Genomic DNA, 17,094 nt, shown 5'->3' on the forward strand with positions numbered 1-17,094 from the left:
ACCAAACTGTTTATCAGCCAAGAGTATGACTGTTATCTATACCAATATACTCAACACCAAACTCAAGCCAAACTTTCTTTTAAAGTTGAGTAAGGAATGGTTGTTTTGGGTTTTCATTGCCATCTGCATCCCTATTTTGGAGATTTGCATTTTCTCCCTGTCCCAATGACATTTTGCCAGAACCAGACACACAAGGTGCCACCAGGACAGTAAGTTAGGGGGAACTTCCCATTGCCATTGTGGTACATAATGTGGTACAAACAAAAAGTACTAACCTTTCTGTTTTGTTTTGATTGGGTTTTAACCAAGACTACCTAAGCCTAACCTTACTACCTAATTCTGACCAACCTTTATTATTGCAGATGAAGACAAAAAAGTCCCTTTTTAGAAGTAATATTCGGGCCCCATTCAATGACATGTCTATGTACATATACTGTACTTATCAATGGAGTATATATAGATGAAGGTAAAGAGTGTCCATAGAAGCCATTTTTAAATCATTTTAAAATGGAAACCCCATTGCAATGATCCTTTATCCACAGCTTACAAGACATTATTGTGCTGGTCAGTGGGAAGAAGTCCTTCCTATTGTACATTGCTGGTACATTAACTGCCCTATACAGGAGTAGTGCCACAGTTTTACATGGCAGCAGGAAGGGTCCCAGCACCAGTCCCACCCACATCCGATGTAAACGTGCCCCTAAATTCCAATAGGCCAATAGGTCCTTGTTTTTCTGTATAGTTACCATAATGTGAGCTTTATAATTAGTCAAATCAACACCACTTCTCCGTTAGACCCAGGTCTGTATTAGACTAGCTAACAGTACAATTGAGCTGCTTGTTTCTGATCTTGCTGCTAAGCACTATGGCTTTTCATTGCTAGGATTTCAGTTTTGAATCTCAGCCAGACCAGCTTAATGGAGTTTGCATGCTTTGTGTGGGTTTCCTCTGAGCACTCAGATTTCCTCTCAAAATCCATACAAGTGGGTTAATTGGTTTCTCCTCAAAATTGGCCTTGGACTGCGTTAAAGACTTGACTATAGTGGGGCATTAGATTGTGAGCTCCTCCGAGAGTCATTTAAGGTTAGTTTAGACAGGCAATGAGTGAGTTTTTGGTACAGTTACTGTTTACCCCAACCCCCCAATGAACACCATATGTGTGGTTGATACCCAAAATGTGGCATCATACCCATGGATGCCCTTAGGAAATGAATGCGTGCAGTGATGTGTGGAAGGATGAATGTTGGCCTTGGTGACCCAGCGTCTGCCTTCCCATAACTGCTGTTCCAACCACTTATCTGATCACCCCCTAATGACTTGACTATGAACTCTGTAAAATATTATGGAAGATAAAGCATGTAAAGTAAGGGGCATTAGGAGGTTGGCACAGAAATTTCCACACTGTGGGGCCAGGGATGTAATCATTCCAGTACTAACAGGCAGTTTATCTGATTCCTGACATTTTTTCTGCCTCAGAAACAAGTGCCCAGGGTTGTGGGGGAGTATGCACTTGTTCAATTATTAGCACTTATGTAAACAGTGTGAAGAAGAAGTTAAAGACAAGCAGAGAGCAGAGTTAACCCTTTTCTCATTTACGCTGACATTTAGAAAGGATCTAAAGCAAAGTGGCTGAATATTGTTAACGGATTGATACGGACTGGCATTGTATTCTTCCTAAAAAATCTCACATTCCACTGAAAACTGATATCCAACCATACAGTACTATTCATTATTTGGAAGTGTTCCGTTCAAATATAAAACAGCAAAAGATTAGTTTGCTGACCACTAGCCAACATTGACTGCTCCCTGAGATTTCCTATTCCTCTTGCTTTTAATCCAGTATCTTTGCTTAAAGAAAAGACTGCCCAGGCCCTGAATTAATAAAGCTCTCTGAGACTGGAGAAGATAGACTATCACGGAAGAGCCTGGGTGATCCAGCAAATCTAGAATGGATCTGGTCAACTAATAGATTAATAATAATAATATTAATAAAATAATAATTTTTGAAACAAATTAATTCCAGGTTTGCTGGTGTTTTCCCCAGCCGCCGTACCACCCAGCACTTTTCAGTAACCACTTTGCTGTTTTTGGGTGGTTACTGAGAAGTTGGGTCACAATATAGGGCCACCAACGCCTCTTGCCACTCGCCTTTAAAAAAATGTCAGGGGAAAACACTGACCGCCCAGAATGATCCACCAGTTTATCGTCTCCAGTCTCAGAGAGCTTTAATAAATTAGGCCCAAAATATCATAAAGACAAAACACAGATTTGTTCAGAAATGTCAGCTATGCACTGCTAAGATTTTATCAAACATTTGAAAGGACTCACTGGCTTCTGTTCCAGCCATAAAATCATGTCAGGAAAGAATATACACCTGTTGGGTTTTTAGACATGGCACTAGCTAGGGACCCAGCTTAATTTGCCTTAGGTACTGCTTATATTTTACAGCTTCAAAAGACAGTTTAAGCTTTCACAAATCTGGTTTTACCACACCTGTTCAAGAAGGAAATTTCTAGAAATGGTTAAGCAAGTACAGGAAGGCGAGTGTAATGTGCCCTGAATTCAATGGCTTAATTGAAAGTCTCAAACCTAACTATTTCTACATTTATCCTAAAATTGTAACATAATTACCAGGATCCCTTTGTGGCAGAGCTAATATTTTCATGCACTGTAGTGTCCCTGAGGACCATGGAGTCCTATATACCCAAATGTTCTTCCTAAAATCTAATAAAATTACTTTTAACCCTTGCTGTCAAGGTAACACAAAATCAGAGAATATAAATAAGTTATAAGAATTTCCAGTGTAACTCCAATTTATTATACTTTGTTAATCTATATATATATAATTGGATGTATGTATGTATGTGTGTGTGTGTATGTATGTATGTTCCACTCGAAAACGCATGGAGACATTTCAACCTAACTTGCCATACATATGACTGAGACTCATGAAAGTGCACCTGTCATCCTTGTACAGCCCTGTGCTATGTGTCAGAGCTATATTTAAATGTATGTATGTATGTATCTAAATATACAGGTTTACTATAAAAAATCAGGCAACCTCGGGACCTAAGGTGCTCCTAATTTTAGAAAATCCTGGATTTTTTTTATACTTACCTCCACGCACAGGCCAGCCTTCCTCTCGCAGCACCAACAGACATCTGGCACAGATGTACAGCCTACACCACTCTGACCCCCACCACCAGCTCCAGAGCAGTACAAAGAGGGACGCTTGCCACACCCTATTACCTGTGGCCCCAAACCCGCTAGCCACAGCATGGCACTGGTCCACAGCCCAGGGGTTGGGGACCACTGGGCTACAAGATGCCTTATGTACCCGCCCCTGAGGGAGCTATCATCACCTCCTCCTTCACTCACAATGCAATGATTAAGAGAGCAGTTTTGATGTTTTCACATTGGTGCTCTCTGCATCATTGACAAATTTATGTGACTGACCTGAAGGTGAGAAGAAAAAACAATCGCTACAATCCATGGAGATTTGGAGCCACTAACCGTGAGAACACAAATTTGGGCTTTTCAAATACATTGCAATTACAGTACAGTCAGAAAGTTCAGAGAACTTTAACAGAAACAAAGCAGATCTGAACCTGATTTGTGGTTTTTAGAAATGTGGGATCTTGTGGACCTGGCAGGGGGAGTATTTGGGAATATCTCTCTGGCATACAGAACAGGGGATCCCAGATCACCACAATACAATCAAAGGGGGACTGAGATGGAATTGAACTTCACAGCAATGCCTAGAGAAAGTATATAAAATGTACCGAGCTTATAGACTGCTCTGCTTGTAGGATTTTAAAGGTTTCAGTTTGCTTTAAGAGCTTGAATCTTGCACAGTGGAAGCTTGTGAAAATTGAAGTCTTTAATTTCTTTCCCTGGTCATTTTTCTTTCTTTTTGTCAGGACTGTCAGAGGAATAGCTGAGTGTTGCATACAAACTGTGTGAAAGAAAAGGCCTGACTAACTAATGCTAATTTGTTTCCCTTAGCAAGTGACATTGCCATTAATGAGAACTTTCTCATTCTATTCCTGTGAGTCATTTGCTATGAATGTAAAATGTGTTTTCTATGTTACCAAGTATGTGTGTGTATATGCACACATACACCAACCAGAACAGACGACCTTATGTTACCATAGAGACCGGTTATGTTATTTCCAGCATATTGTGTTGCTTTTTCAAGTGACCTCATTATAATCACACGAGTGTCTTTCTCAAGGATCTTTGTTCACTCTCCATCCTACCCAGCATAACTTTCTGGTTCCAATATATAACACTTGTTCATGCTACAGTATTCTTCTACATTCTTGCATCGATTCATGTGCAGTAACGTGTGTTTTTGTGCATGTTTTCACGTTTCCACATGTCTTAATGTGTATGTGCATGTAAATATTAAATAGCAGCTTTGGCTGCACTACTGTTTTCTACCACTAGATGTCGACAGTGTCCTAGGTTGAACGGTGGTCTCTTTAATTCAACCCACTTCCTGTAAAATCAAGTTGGCCAACCCCCTGGGAGCATGTTATCACACAGCCCTGAGCTCACAGCTGAAAGCAGCGCATTGCCATTGGATGCCACTGCCCTCCACAACATTCTGCTGTGATGAAAAAGCCTCAATAGCTTAAGCTATGCTTATGAAAGCACTCCCATACCCACCCCTGTCCCTCCCCTTTCAAACTGCCATATCAAGAGATTCAATCAGAGTGTCTAAAAGAAAACAGACATTAAAAGTATCAATAATGTATTATATAACAATATTTAATTACAAAGCTCATTTCCCCACTACCTGCCTTTTGGGGTAACAATCTTCCTTTTAAGGATATGTTTTATTCCAGCAAGGCAAGTATAGTTAAAGCAATTCCCATCATTGTTTTCAGGCATTTTTAATACATGGTGAAGTGCCTCACAGTATTCTCTAGGTATAGCGCATGGTTTTCCTATACGATATAAAAATGTTTTGCTAATCATTGGCCTGTAATTGTAAAGCCCACTTAGTTTATCTCCCTGCTGCCCACCCCCTCCTCTCTATTCAAGCAGTGCCATGTGCACACTTCCTGCCAAATGTTCATTTTGTAATAGTTATCTCTGCCAGTTCTATGGACTGAGATTTTTTTTCCATCATTTGAAATTATATTTACATTAAAAGAAACCTTATCACACAAACGTTATGCTACCAGTGACTATTTACTCCACAATACCTGGGCCCTTCCCACACATCACTTTAATCTTCTCAAATTTATTCCATAATGTGATTTTAATGCTAGGAAAACATTTTTTATTATATTGTTGACAGTGCAGTTTGAATACTAATTTTATTATTTTCAGATCAGTGGTGGTCTTACACAGTATATATTTAAAAACAAATGAAAGGAAAAAATATCTTGGTTCATACTCAGGTCAAAATAATAAATGTCGCTGTGTCCTCATGTAAAAAAAGAAAGTCTTGCTGTCAGAGAAAAGACAAATATGTTTGTTACACACTTAGCATGAGGACATAGCACCATCTACTGGTGGTCAACAATAATGCACAAAAGATCATTTAAGAGCATGTGATTCATCATAACCAACTCTATGGTACAAAATACTTTAACCTGTAAAAAAGAAAAATGCTATGCAAATTAAGCCAATGTGCTTTCAATTTTTTCTCCCTTTAAAGAAATGCTTTAAAAATAAAACACCAGGTATGGATTTAGTCATGGTAATTTTATTGGCTTTTCTATTTGATTACTTTTTAAATGTTACCAGTGTCAGACACATTTTTTGCCTATGTTTTTACTTGAGTCAAAATATTTTCCTATGTAAAAATAAGTACCACGCTTTACATTGAGATCTGTTTGTATTCTGGTATATACAATATTTTAGCGCATTTATCAGCATTGAAGCTCAAACCTTGGCTTGACTCCCACTACAAGCCCTCCTAGGCTTTTTTTGTGTTGTTTTGGATAATATATTAACTTCACTGACCCTATTTGTGCAGTAGGTCCCAATTGACATATACTACTGGACCATTTCCTGAGGCTGGGGAGGCAGCAGAAATGGTCCCATGAAGAGTGCAATCTACTAATAACCATAGCCATCACAGTAAAGATTTCAACCAAAGAATGTAAACAATGTATGAAGTACAGGTCTGGGGTGGAAGTATACACACTAGAGTAGTATATATCTAGAATGTGGGGGAAACAAGAGATAGGGTTAAAAAAATATTAATGTACAAACATGCACTTATCTTTTAAGTTAAAACTAGGCAGTCAGAAAGAGGTCAAAACTGGCAGCTTACATTTTCTCAGTTCATTGCTCTTTTAAAAGAAATGTTCTTTCTGCTACATAGTAAAAAAGAAATACGGTAAAGCAAAATAATAACTACAAAGGGCAGATAGACATTTCCTGTGGAAGAAAAACACAACTTTTGTTAGCATTTCCCTCAGATCCGTCAGAGGACAGACCTCATTCTGAATACCAAGTAGAGTCATTCATGATCTCGACACAAACAAGATTAAAAACACACACACACAAGGGATGTTGTCCTCAAGAATTCATCAGAGGAGTTTTGGACCTGTAGACTGAAGTCATTCAGTATTCATCATCACAATAGACTTTTCCCAGAGCACCCACAAGTGCAGGTCTGCGTGTTCCCTCCTTGCAAGCGTCCATTCGCATGCTCCCCATTGTTAAATACCCAGCACAGGCAGAACCAATGTGCTTAGGCGGCCTTGTGAGAGATTTTCCTTTTCGATCTGGGCATTTGGCCAGTCTCCTTTCTTTGGCATACAGCGTCTTCTTTATAACCAGCCAAACCTCCCTCATCTCTGACAGATTCTCTCAGACCATTGAAAATGAGGAAATTAAATGTTTTTCTTTTAGCCTGGAATCCTAGCCTGATGGAATCTGCATTACACCATTCGGCCAGAGGCTGGAAGAATACAAATGTCTTAACTATTATTGTCCAACAAAGATCTTGTGTTATAAGGAGGTTTAATCATGGGAGATCTCAACTTGTTTTCATTTTTAGTTAATATTTTATACTTTTTATGGTATGTGGGCTTTATTACTGTAATTATAAAAGTAATTGAGACATCACATTGCTAAAAAAATAACTGAAAGAGGTATTTTTGAGTATTTTTAGATTGTCATATATCACCCTAAGTCTGTAGTATTCACATAAGTATTTTTTTGCAAATGTGTTTACCACGGAGATGTAAATATCACAGATCAAATAACTAAAATATAAGAAAACACAATCTCACTTGTGTAGTGTTAAAAGACATTTATTAAAATAACTGATTAGTTCTTTTTCCACCGTGTTATGTGCTCACCCAGTGGAAGCTATAAGAATCCATTCTGCCCTTCCTCTGGATCAACTATGTCTATAGGGTTTTATATCTGGGATATGTTTATTTCCCTAGTGGTTGAACTTGATGGACTTTTTTCATCCTGACCTACTTTGACACAATGCAAAGGCAATGTGCACTGTTCACCATCAGGAAATCTGCCCTGGAAAAATGTGATTCAGCCAATAATGACAATGTAATAATACATGTAGAAAAGTGAATGAAAAGAAGCTTAAGGAGATCTGTATTGCTAAGGTAAAACAAAGGATAGAGCTGAAAACAATATTTCAAACACAAAAAGCAAGTTGTGGCATTTGCTTTCGATTTCAGTTATTAGCAAATGAAGGCCTCTTTCATACTTGCATGGTTAGCCACTTTCAGGTATATAGGCAATGACTGATATGTGTCCAGGGGTGGCAAATAGCACTGCAGGCCAACATCTTTGCACTTGTTGCCCTTTGCGTTTGCTGTACAGTTCTTCCACCAGAGGAGGAAACGCAGCCTCATGAACAGAAGTAAAATGTCGCTTCCAATAACGCCACAACGCAAACACACAACCACGTGCAAACAGGTGCACACAATGGTTCTCAACCATTAGGAGCGAGGTTGGAGTGCTGTGGTCATGTATTAAACTAAGGTTTAAATTTAAATTAGGGTCTAAGTTTAAATTAAGGTTTACTACCCAGCCTAAATGTCATCTAGTACTGGTTTACATATACTTTAAATCAATGAGGATTTTTAAATCCCTGAAATTTGAAAATGACATATATTTGGTGAAACGCCTGGATGTTCAAATGATTTAACCCCATATAACAGGTCTAAATGTGTTGTTAATGCAGTGACTGCCAACAAAAGGTTCTTCTCAATCTACAAAGCAATTACACACCCTCCTGTCAAGTTGAGGGCTAATAGCCAAGAGAATTAATGTCATCTGAAGGTGGAAAATTCCTTTAAGCTGTCTGGAAGTGCCAACCTCACCCGCCTACTCTTCACACTCTGCATAATTTATGTATGCCACCAAGATGGAAAAAAAAATGTGTAATAATCGTGTCTGTTGGAGCACAAGCCATTGGAGACTGTTAATAAGTAATGGTGTTAGATGACTTTGGGTTCCTCTAAGTATTCTGTTATGCAGTGTCTTCGGCAGATCAAATGACCTTAACTTCACAGACAAATATAGTTTCAAGCTATAAAGAGGGTGATAATTAATGCATCACGACAAATGAAAGGCCTTTCAGACTTGGATCTTCCAAATTAAAAGAGGAACTAAACACCCAAAATAAAGTCAAATTAGAAGAAAACTAAAACCCAAAATTAAAATATTCATATGTAAGACAAGAAGGTAAAATGTACTGTCCAGTCTTAAAGTGAACCTGTTCTGACCATGCAGGACAAGGCAATAGGATCACCCAATACTGAAGTTTAATTTTGCTTTCCCTGATCATTTCCTCTCTATTCCCTGATCTTTCATACTAATAAAATTATACCTATATTTTTTTACATCTTATTTTAGAACCAGTGCCATAATTGCCTAATTGCCCAGATCATAGCTGGTGGGGGGTACACATAGAATGTTGTACATAGCTTCCATCAAGCTGTGGCAATGCCCATATGAAATATCTTTCAAGCTTCAATCCAGGGAGAATAGAAAAATGCCCTGGCAGTGGCACTACACCCGCAATCCAAAGATCAAAACTGAACTAAACCCTGTTATATTCACCTGTCCCCCGCTCCATTGTGGTTTCCATCCTATTCTTCTGTTTGTTGTTGAAATCTTTGGCTGACTTAATTGGCTGGGTGTGGATGATGTAATTTCCTCTGCCCTTCCTTAGCGGGAGTTCAGTAGCAGCAACTGTAAGAGAGGCCAGGATGTGCCAGGTTCACTGATAACTAATGAGGAGCTGCGCATGTGCGGCAATTTTGCCAACTGAAGTGAGCAATCAGGTGAGTAAGAATCCCTTTTGCAGAAGAGACATCGTCTGTCCCTGAGAACATGTTTAGTTCTACTTTTAATGCCCGTTTAGGTCTAGAGGGGGTATAAAAACCACCTACCACCACAATACTTACCATATTCCCTTACACCCGCAGGCTCCTCCTCCATGCAATCGTTCCCCCTCGGCCCTCCATAAGCTGCTCTGTGCTGCAGTTTTAGTTTTTGATGTCATCACTTTAGGACACCCAGAGCTTGGAGTCATTGGGCTTGATTTAATAAAGCTCTCCAAGGCTGGAGAGGATACACTTTCATCAGTAAACCTGGGTGATCCTGAAAGCATTGAATGGATTTCTTCAAAGTCATTTGCTAGCAAATGTTTTAAATCTTGGACCAGACCCATTCCAGGTTTGCTAGATCACCCAGCTTCACTGATGAAAGTGTATCCTCCCCAGCCTTGGAACGCTTTACGCTTTAAAAAATCAGGCCCAATTGTTCGGGGGGATCAGGAGATAAAAGTAAAAGATTTTCTTATGTTCCCCTAGACTTTAATAAGCATTTACCATTTGCAATGCACGTTAAAGGAAAAGCTGTACAAGAAAGGCTTTTAATTCTTACGTGTCTGCTGTAATTAACAGGTACCACTTTCTGAAGAATCTACAGCATCAGTATATGGCCCTTACATTATCAGTGTGACCCATAGTGGTGTAAAAGTCAGGGAAATAACCACAGACTGCAGATTGTGGCTGAGCATCTGCCACTTATATTTATATTTCAAAGTTTTGAATTATGTACCTGCTTTTCCTTTTTTTTAATTTTGGGTTAGTGACAATCCTAATTTGCATGCAGTTCTGAAATGATGATAAAAACCTCTCCATTTATCAGCCTTTAGTGCATCTGGATGTCTGTTTTCTTTCACCTTCCGCTGCAGCTTTCCCAATGTACAGGATTAGCAAAAGATTTTTGTTAATTACACAGGACTCGGTGAAAGCTCTTGTGCGTTCCTGAAGTGTTCCTGCCGGTGAATAACTCTTATCCACAGCTGCTAAGTTAATACTACCAAGGAATTCATGTTTATTTAATAGAACAGTTTGAATGAATGTAAAATGAATTCCTACATTGCTAGGCTGTACAAGAACCTCTCATTGTGGAGTAACTGGGGATTTGAGGGTGGAATTTACTGATATCATCAGTATTAAGGGGAACTTTATTATATAAAATTTTTATATATAACTAACTATATATATATTTATACATGTGATCACTGAAGATTCACCCAATGCCTACTCAAAATTCACACATCAATCACATTGGAATCATTTAGAAAACATTAAAAAAATAGAGGCTGGTTCAGATATTTTCTAAATGACTGTGTACACTTGGGCAATCTTGGGTGCAAATGATTAAAAAATAGACTTTTGCGTGTACTGATTTTTTTTTTTTGATGTGTGACAACTTTTGCATGGATATATAACACAACACAATACAATACACAATATAACACAACATATGACATACTGGGCAGAAGTGTAATTGTTTACTTGCTGAACTATACCAGAACTTTTTGGATAAATAGAGAGGAATTGGAACCATTGTTAGATTTTTCAATGATTTTAAGGTCTGTATACTTGTATTATATTATTATATATTATATATGACTATTGGCCTTAACATGTGCAGGTTCTGGTCTCATATATATGTGTTCTGTCCGCAGCTTCCATGTACTCTGATATTCAGAGGGACCCACCTGATATAGGAAGTATTCTAGCTCATCCTGATTATCTGGAAGGAAACAATGAACTCATCAAACCCAAGAAACTCCTAAATCCAGTAAAAGCATCAAGAAGTCACCAGGAGCTCCACCGCGAACTGCTAATGAACCATCGGAGGTAGGTTTTAGCTGATCATCTGATTTAGGCCAGAATAATGCAAACAAGGGTTAAAACTGGTATTGATTGGGGGTAACAAATTGCGGAAATGATTATGTAATTCATAAACATAATCAGAATTCACCTTATACTGATCATACTGCAATCAGTAAAACTTTTGCTCTTTATTATGCTAAGCATATACTATTAGTATGGATCCATACAAATATGGATCCTGCAAGTGAAATTTCTATGATCAAAAATCTGCTGGAGAATTTTGATCACAGTACCCCCTTGCTCCACTTGCTATCTTTTCTTTGCTGCAGCTTTGTAACACTTGCCTTAACCCTCCATCAGCTCTTGACTGGAAAGAGAAAGGAGAAGTAGTAGTCTTTCTGCTCATTTAAAAGAGCGCTCAAAACTCATTTTTTCAAACTTGCCTACCCATCTTCTTCTGTCTGCTAAACCCTCATTACTTCCCACCACTACATATCGCCCATCCTATTGTGTGTGAAATTCCCCCACCTACTAGATTGTAAGCTCTTCGGGGCAGGGTCCTCTCCTCCTGTATCACTGTCTGTATTAGTCTGTCATTTGCAATCCCTATTTAATGTACAGCGCTGCGTAATATGTTGGCGCTATATAAATCCTGTTTATTAATAATAATAATAATAATAATAATAATAGTCTGATGAGCTCTTTCAGTCTGCATTTCTCCTCCAACCTTACAGTGCATTTTCTTGCGTTGCTTCTTCCTCTCCCAAACAGAGCTCAGCTGTACAGAGACTGCAGACCTATAGCAAACCCAATTCAAGTGCAAACACTGCTTCCAATAAAACTAGTGATGGGTTAATGAATACAAAGGTCAGTAGTTATATGTCTTTTATATCTGCATGGATATGCAGGGTGAGAGCCTAGGCTTCACCTTACATTCCGGCAGTTTCAGCTTCCCTGCTGAAGTCCTATCTATATTTCTAGTCTGTGACCTCCTAAACTGTCATAGAACCCTACATGTGTCATGTCAGACAATAGTGGTCCATTTCAGTCCAGTAAACCTCCTTAGCTATATATTACCTAAATATTCCAACATTTTAATGTCTATATATTTGTAGACTTTTTGGGGGATTGTTCTTTCATTCTTATACCCTGTTCATGGCACATTCACCTAATTTATCTATCTGAGTGACAAATATATTATATTCTCCTTAAAGAGCACTTTAAATATATTGAACAAATAGGGTATAGCAGGCCTGAAAGTAAACAATCCCCTAGGGAAATAAAATGGTAGGAGGTAAGTGAGTAATGGGCCAGCAGTTTTTTGCAGATTTTAATTAAAACTATCATCTGGATAAAGCCAGGCCTTATGATCATTAACACAATTGGCAGCAAGTCCTATTTCTACTGACAAGACAAGGAAAGTAGCAGGCAGATGGCAGCCTTACATAATAATTCAGTGTATTTCTGTTCCCATAGGTTACCCCCTGTCCACAATTACTGTGCTAGCAGAACGTACCAGGGATGGTATTTAGCTGGTCATCTGGCTCTGGACAGAATAATAGAGACAATGGGTTAAAGCTGGCATTGATTGAGGGTAACAAATTGTAGTGAAGTGGAAAACTGGAGTAACTCATAACTAAAACTCATAATCAAAATGGATCTTTTGTTGATCATACTGCAATCAGTATAAATCATATTCTTTGTTAGTCTAGACATACACTATTAGTATGGATCCATATTAGTATGGACCTTGCAATGGACTGATATTTCCTGATCAAAAATCTATTGGGGAATATTGATCATAGTATCCTCTTCCTCCACTCAGCAGAAATCTGTTTGAAACTTGCTGCAACTTCTAGCTTTGTACCGCTTTATCTTGAAAAAGAGCCATGAACCCCTATTGGCGAATGATTGATATTTCCCTAATCGAATATCAGCTGAGGCAATCATTTTACCGCCTTGCAAAACTCAATATTTTACAGATTTCAGCCAAAATCTAGTTCATAATCATCTAGAAAAAGCTTTGCAGCCCTCAGGCATTCCTGCCGAAGCTGAATTAAAAATAAAACAACTTTTCCTGATCAGTGTTATATTATTATTATTATTATTATTAATATTATTAATAAACAGGATTTATATAGCACCAACATATTACGCAGAACTGTACAATAGATAGGGGTTGCAAATGACAGACACATAGGGACAGTGACACAGGAGGAGGAGAGGACTCTGCCCTGAAGAGCTTACAATCTAGGAGATATTATATTGATCTTCAGAAAGTCCCAAGTTTTTAATATGATATATCCAATAAAAACATTGCATGGTGTATGCCTAGCATTTGTCTCTTAGGGTTCTACACACATCAGATTTCTATCACTAGAAAGATTTTACATGATGGCTCCAGGGACACTAGAATAAATGAATGCTGTATATACGAGGAAGGGAAGACGAGGAGGAGGGGGCACCCGGCTGCATCTCCTGCTGTAGAAAATGACTGTGGTTGTTTACAGTTGCTCATTTAATGATCCGCTAAATGACATCAGGGGGAAGGATGAGTGTGAGACACCCTGCTGCATCCTCCCCATATGAAATGACAGCAGTCACCCCGTCGTTTAGTGATCAACCATAGTGGGGAGGGCTGTACACATGCTAAGTACGCTGATGATTGTGTACGTAGCTTTAAACAACATTGACCTTTGCTCATTGATCTACAGTTGTCATTAAATGTCTTTACAGGATTTTCACAAGATTGAGAATGGTAGGTGTCCATTTTCTTAGAAGCGAGTTGTCAGCTCCATTTACAAGTCAGATAAAAGTCAGACAAGGAGGTCACTAGGGAATCCTGTACCACAGATAACCTTTACACTCACATTTAATGCGTTCACATTTAAAAGGACACGGCTGAGAGAATCCTGCAGCTCTCATGCCGTATACATTACAGCTCGCTTCTTTTTTAACCTTTCAGTGGATTCACCTGATGACTTCATGCACCAAACAATATGGAAAACAATGATTGTCACCAATGGTTTCTCCATTTAGCTTCTGACTTAGGTGAAGCCTTACAACACTTAAGATAAATACCTTTATATTAGCACCAAAAAAATTTTGTAAGCCTAATTTTGTGTAATTTTGGACTTTTTTTTCTGTTTATTCATGTATGTTAAAGATGTTCACATACATGTTTGCTTCCCTGAAATCCCAAGCAGTGTTTCCCGTCCTGCCTGTTCTTCCTGCTGGATATAACTTTCCCCCTTCTCATCTCCAGAACACAAGGTGGAGACAATATATATTCCAAACAGGAAGAGAATAGGCCAAGGTGACAATACTGCTTGGAATTTCAGTGCAACAGAGGCAGCGTTGTCAGTCAGCCACAGGGTGTTAGGAGCTCTCTGGATTTGTAGGAGGATTAGCATGTGTTTTTCTATACGTTCTATATGTTTAATTTAACTGACATAACAGTTTTCCATTAATTGATTGTTATAGGATTTTTTATTGATGTTTAGGCTACTGAACTGGATATAATTCTTGTTTATAGTGGGCATGCACAGAGGCTCATCGGTAGGTCCCTGGTTCAAATCCCAGCCAGGACTCTATCTGCATGGAGTTTGCAGATTCTCCCTGTGTTTGCATGGGTTTCCTCCATGTACTCCAGTTTCCTCCCACATTCCATAAGCATGTAGTTATGGTAATTGGCTTCCCCCAAATTTGACCTTAGGCTATATTAAAGACATATGACTATTGTAGGGATATTAAATTGTGAGCCTCTTTGAGGGACAGCTAGTGACATGACTATGAAATTTGTACAGCACTGCGTAATATGATGGCACTATATGAATACTGTGTAATAATAATATTAGTAGTGACGGGTTATGTGTCTCAATCATGCATACACTGAAAAACCTTCATTGCACTGAAAGGATACTGTCCTTTTATTTTTGATGAGATAATACTAGCTGCTAAATTCCCTTTACTTCCTCTGTATGAATTAAAGAGCTAATAATCGTAAATTAGGCATAAATGCAATAATATTATTTTTTGGTAAATTATCTTACTCTGCCCTCTAGTGGCTGGATTCTATATTTCCAGTCTATTTGCTTATATTTATGAAGACAAATATGCCCATCTTAAAATATTTGTAAACCTCTTTTTTTCCCCATTAGGCCATAATCATTTATCACATTCTGCACAGAACTTAAAATGGTTTATCCAGTGTAACCCTAATAAAAGTGGCCAGTATTTATAGGTCTTTTTGTATGTACTTGAAACATGCTGTGGCTGTGCTTTGATGGGAAGGTCGGTCACTGGAGTTGGAGTTTCCAGATGCCCCTGTTTTTTCTGGAATATTCTGGTCTTGAGAGTATAAATCATTATGTCCCTCTGTCCAGACATTTGGTTTTATGAAGAAAGATCTTTTGTTAATCGGATCATGTCTATATGTCTGACCATTATTTAATGACGTTTGGTAGGATCAGCAGTAATTTGACTATAATTAGATTTCAGTATGAAATTAGGCTGCAGAGTATCCGCATGGCATCTGCTATCACAGTAGATTCCATAACGGTTCAAATTTTGCAATGTTAGGGGAACCAGGAGCCACGGCCAAATTATGCAGGAGAAATGCAATTATGGTCCATATATTGGTCTCAAACAAAATAAATTAGCCTAACTTCATCAGGAATTTAAACAAAAATACAAGGTAATGCCTAGTTCAGCTTTAGTCCAATTTTTAGGAAGGTAACAACAGTATCTCAGATGGTCAGCAAGGGGACCTCGCTCCTGCAGTTCCTAGGTATTAAAAATTCTCTTACCGTTGTGAATTTGTCTATAAACCATGCTGGACTTTAAAAGGTCATACATAATGCAAATATAATTTTTGTGCACCTTACCATACAGGACAAAAGTGCAGGAGAAGCCATAGACAACTTTTCATACCTTCCCTGTGCTATGACACTATCCATTCCACTGTCACACTGCACTATATGCGACTCCCAAAGCAAAGTATACACATACAAGGTTGTGTATTGGAGGGTAGAATTAGGTGATTGCTCATATTAGAAGAGGTTGGTCAGTCTGATGGTAGATTAAGGCATCAAGGGGATGAGCCAGCTTCTTATGGTTCCTCCTGTAAACTGAACCCGATTGCCTGTAATTCAATGGACATGAAATATATTTGTGTGTACATATAATATTTCATTATTATCAACCAGCATAAAATGGGTTTCCTACGTGTCTTTGCATGAACTCCCCTTTTCCTTTCCACAGGGGTCTGAGTGTTGACAAGAAACCAGAGCTTCAAAGAGTATTGGAGAATCGGCGTAGAGATAAGATTATCCAGCAGAAGAAAGAGGAAGAAGAGATTAAGAAGATGCAATCTCCATTTGAACAAGAATTGTTAAAGAGACAGCAGAGACTGGAACAGGTGAGCGCATAGGTTTTTATGTGCCCATGGAAGTCAGAGCTCAGGTGCTCACATACTCACTAGTATGAAGGGAATACAGGTAGTCCCCGGGTTACATACAAGATAGGGACTGTAGGTTTGTTCTTAAGTTGAATTCGTATGTAAGTCAGAACAGGTACATTATTTTAATAAATGCAATTAGGACAGATGTCTGTCAACATTATTAGGCAGTGTGGTGTCAGTTACTGTATAAAATCCTCTCTGTGAGGTAATCAAAGCAAATAAAAAACTTTATAGACATTCTAGACCCTCCATTAACTTCTGGAGCAAGCTATGCTTTGATATGCAAAAATAAACAACTGCAGAGTTTGTCTTGGTCAATAAAGATTTACAAGATGTTGCAGAAGAGCTCAGTCCTTAAGATCACCCATAACTTCAGCTGTGTTTATGCAAACCAACCCCCACCCCCCATCAAGCCTCCATCCTACACACGAGCAAGCAGTGAAGCCCCGTTTGTATCTAGGAGCCGGCCGTATATCTGATGTCCTTAACTCGGGG

The 17,094-nt window shown here is 38.6% G+C and overlaps 1 protein-coding gene across 3 annotated transcripts in view; it reads left to right on the top strand.

Moving 5' to 3' along the window:
• FAM107A (family with sequence similarity 107 member A) overlaps positions 1 to 17,094 on the top strand; it is an 83,338-nt gene that overhangs the window by 60,055 nt on the left and 6,189 nt on the right. For all 3 annotated transcript variants that reach the window (XM_072420869.1, XM_072420867.1, XM_072420868.1), the window contains 2 exons: positions 10,988 to 11,162; positions 16,401 to 16,557. In XM_072420869.1, coding sequence (XP_072276970.1) covers positions 10,988 to 11,162; positions 16,401 to 16,557 — 332 coding nt within the window. The remainder of the gene's footprint in view (positions 1 to 10,987; positions 11,163 to 16,400; positions 16,558 to 17,094) is intronic.

This window comes from Pyxicephalus adspersus, chromosome 8 (genome assembly GCF_032062135.1).
Source record: "Pyxicephalus adspersus chromosome 8, UCB_Pads_2.0, whole genome shotgun sequence".
In the NCBI taxonomy this organism is placed as follows: Eukaryota; Metazoa; Chordata; class Amphibia; order Anura; family Pyxicephalidae; genus Pyxicephalus; species Pyxicephalus adspersus.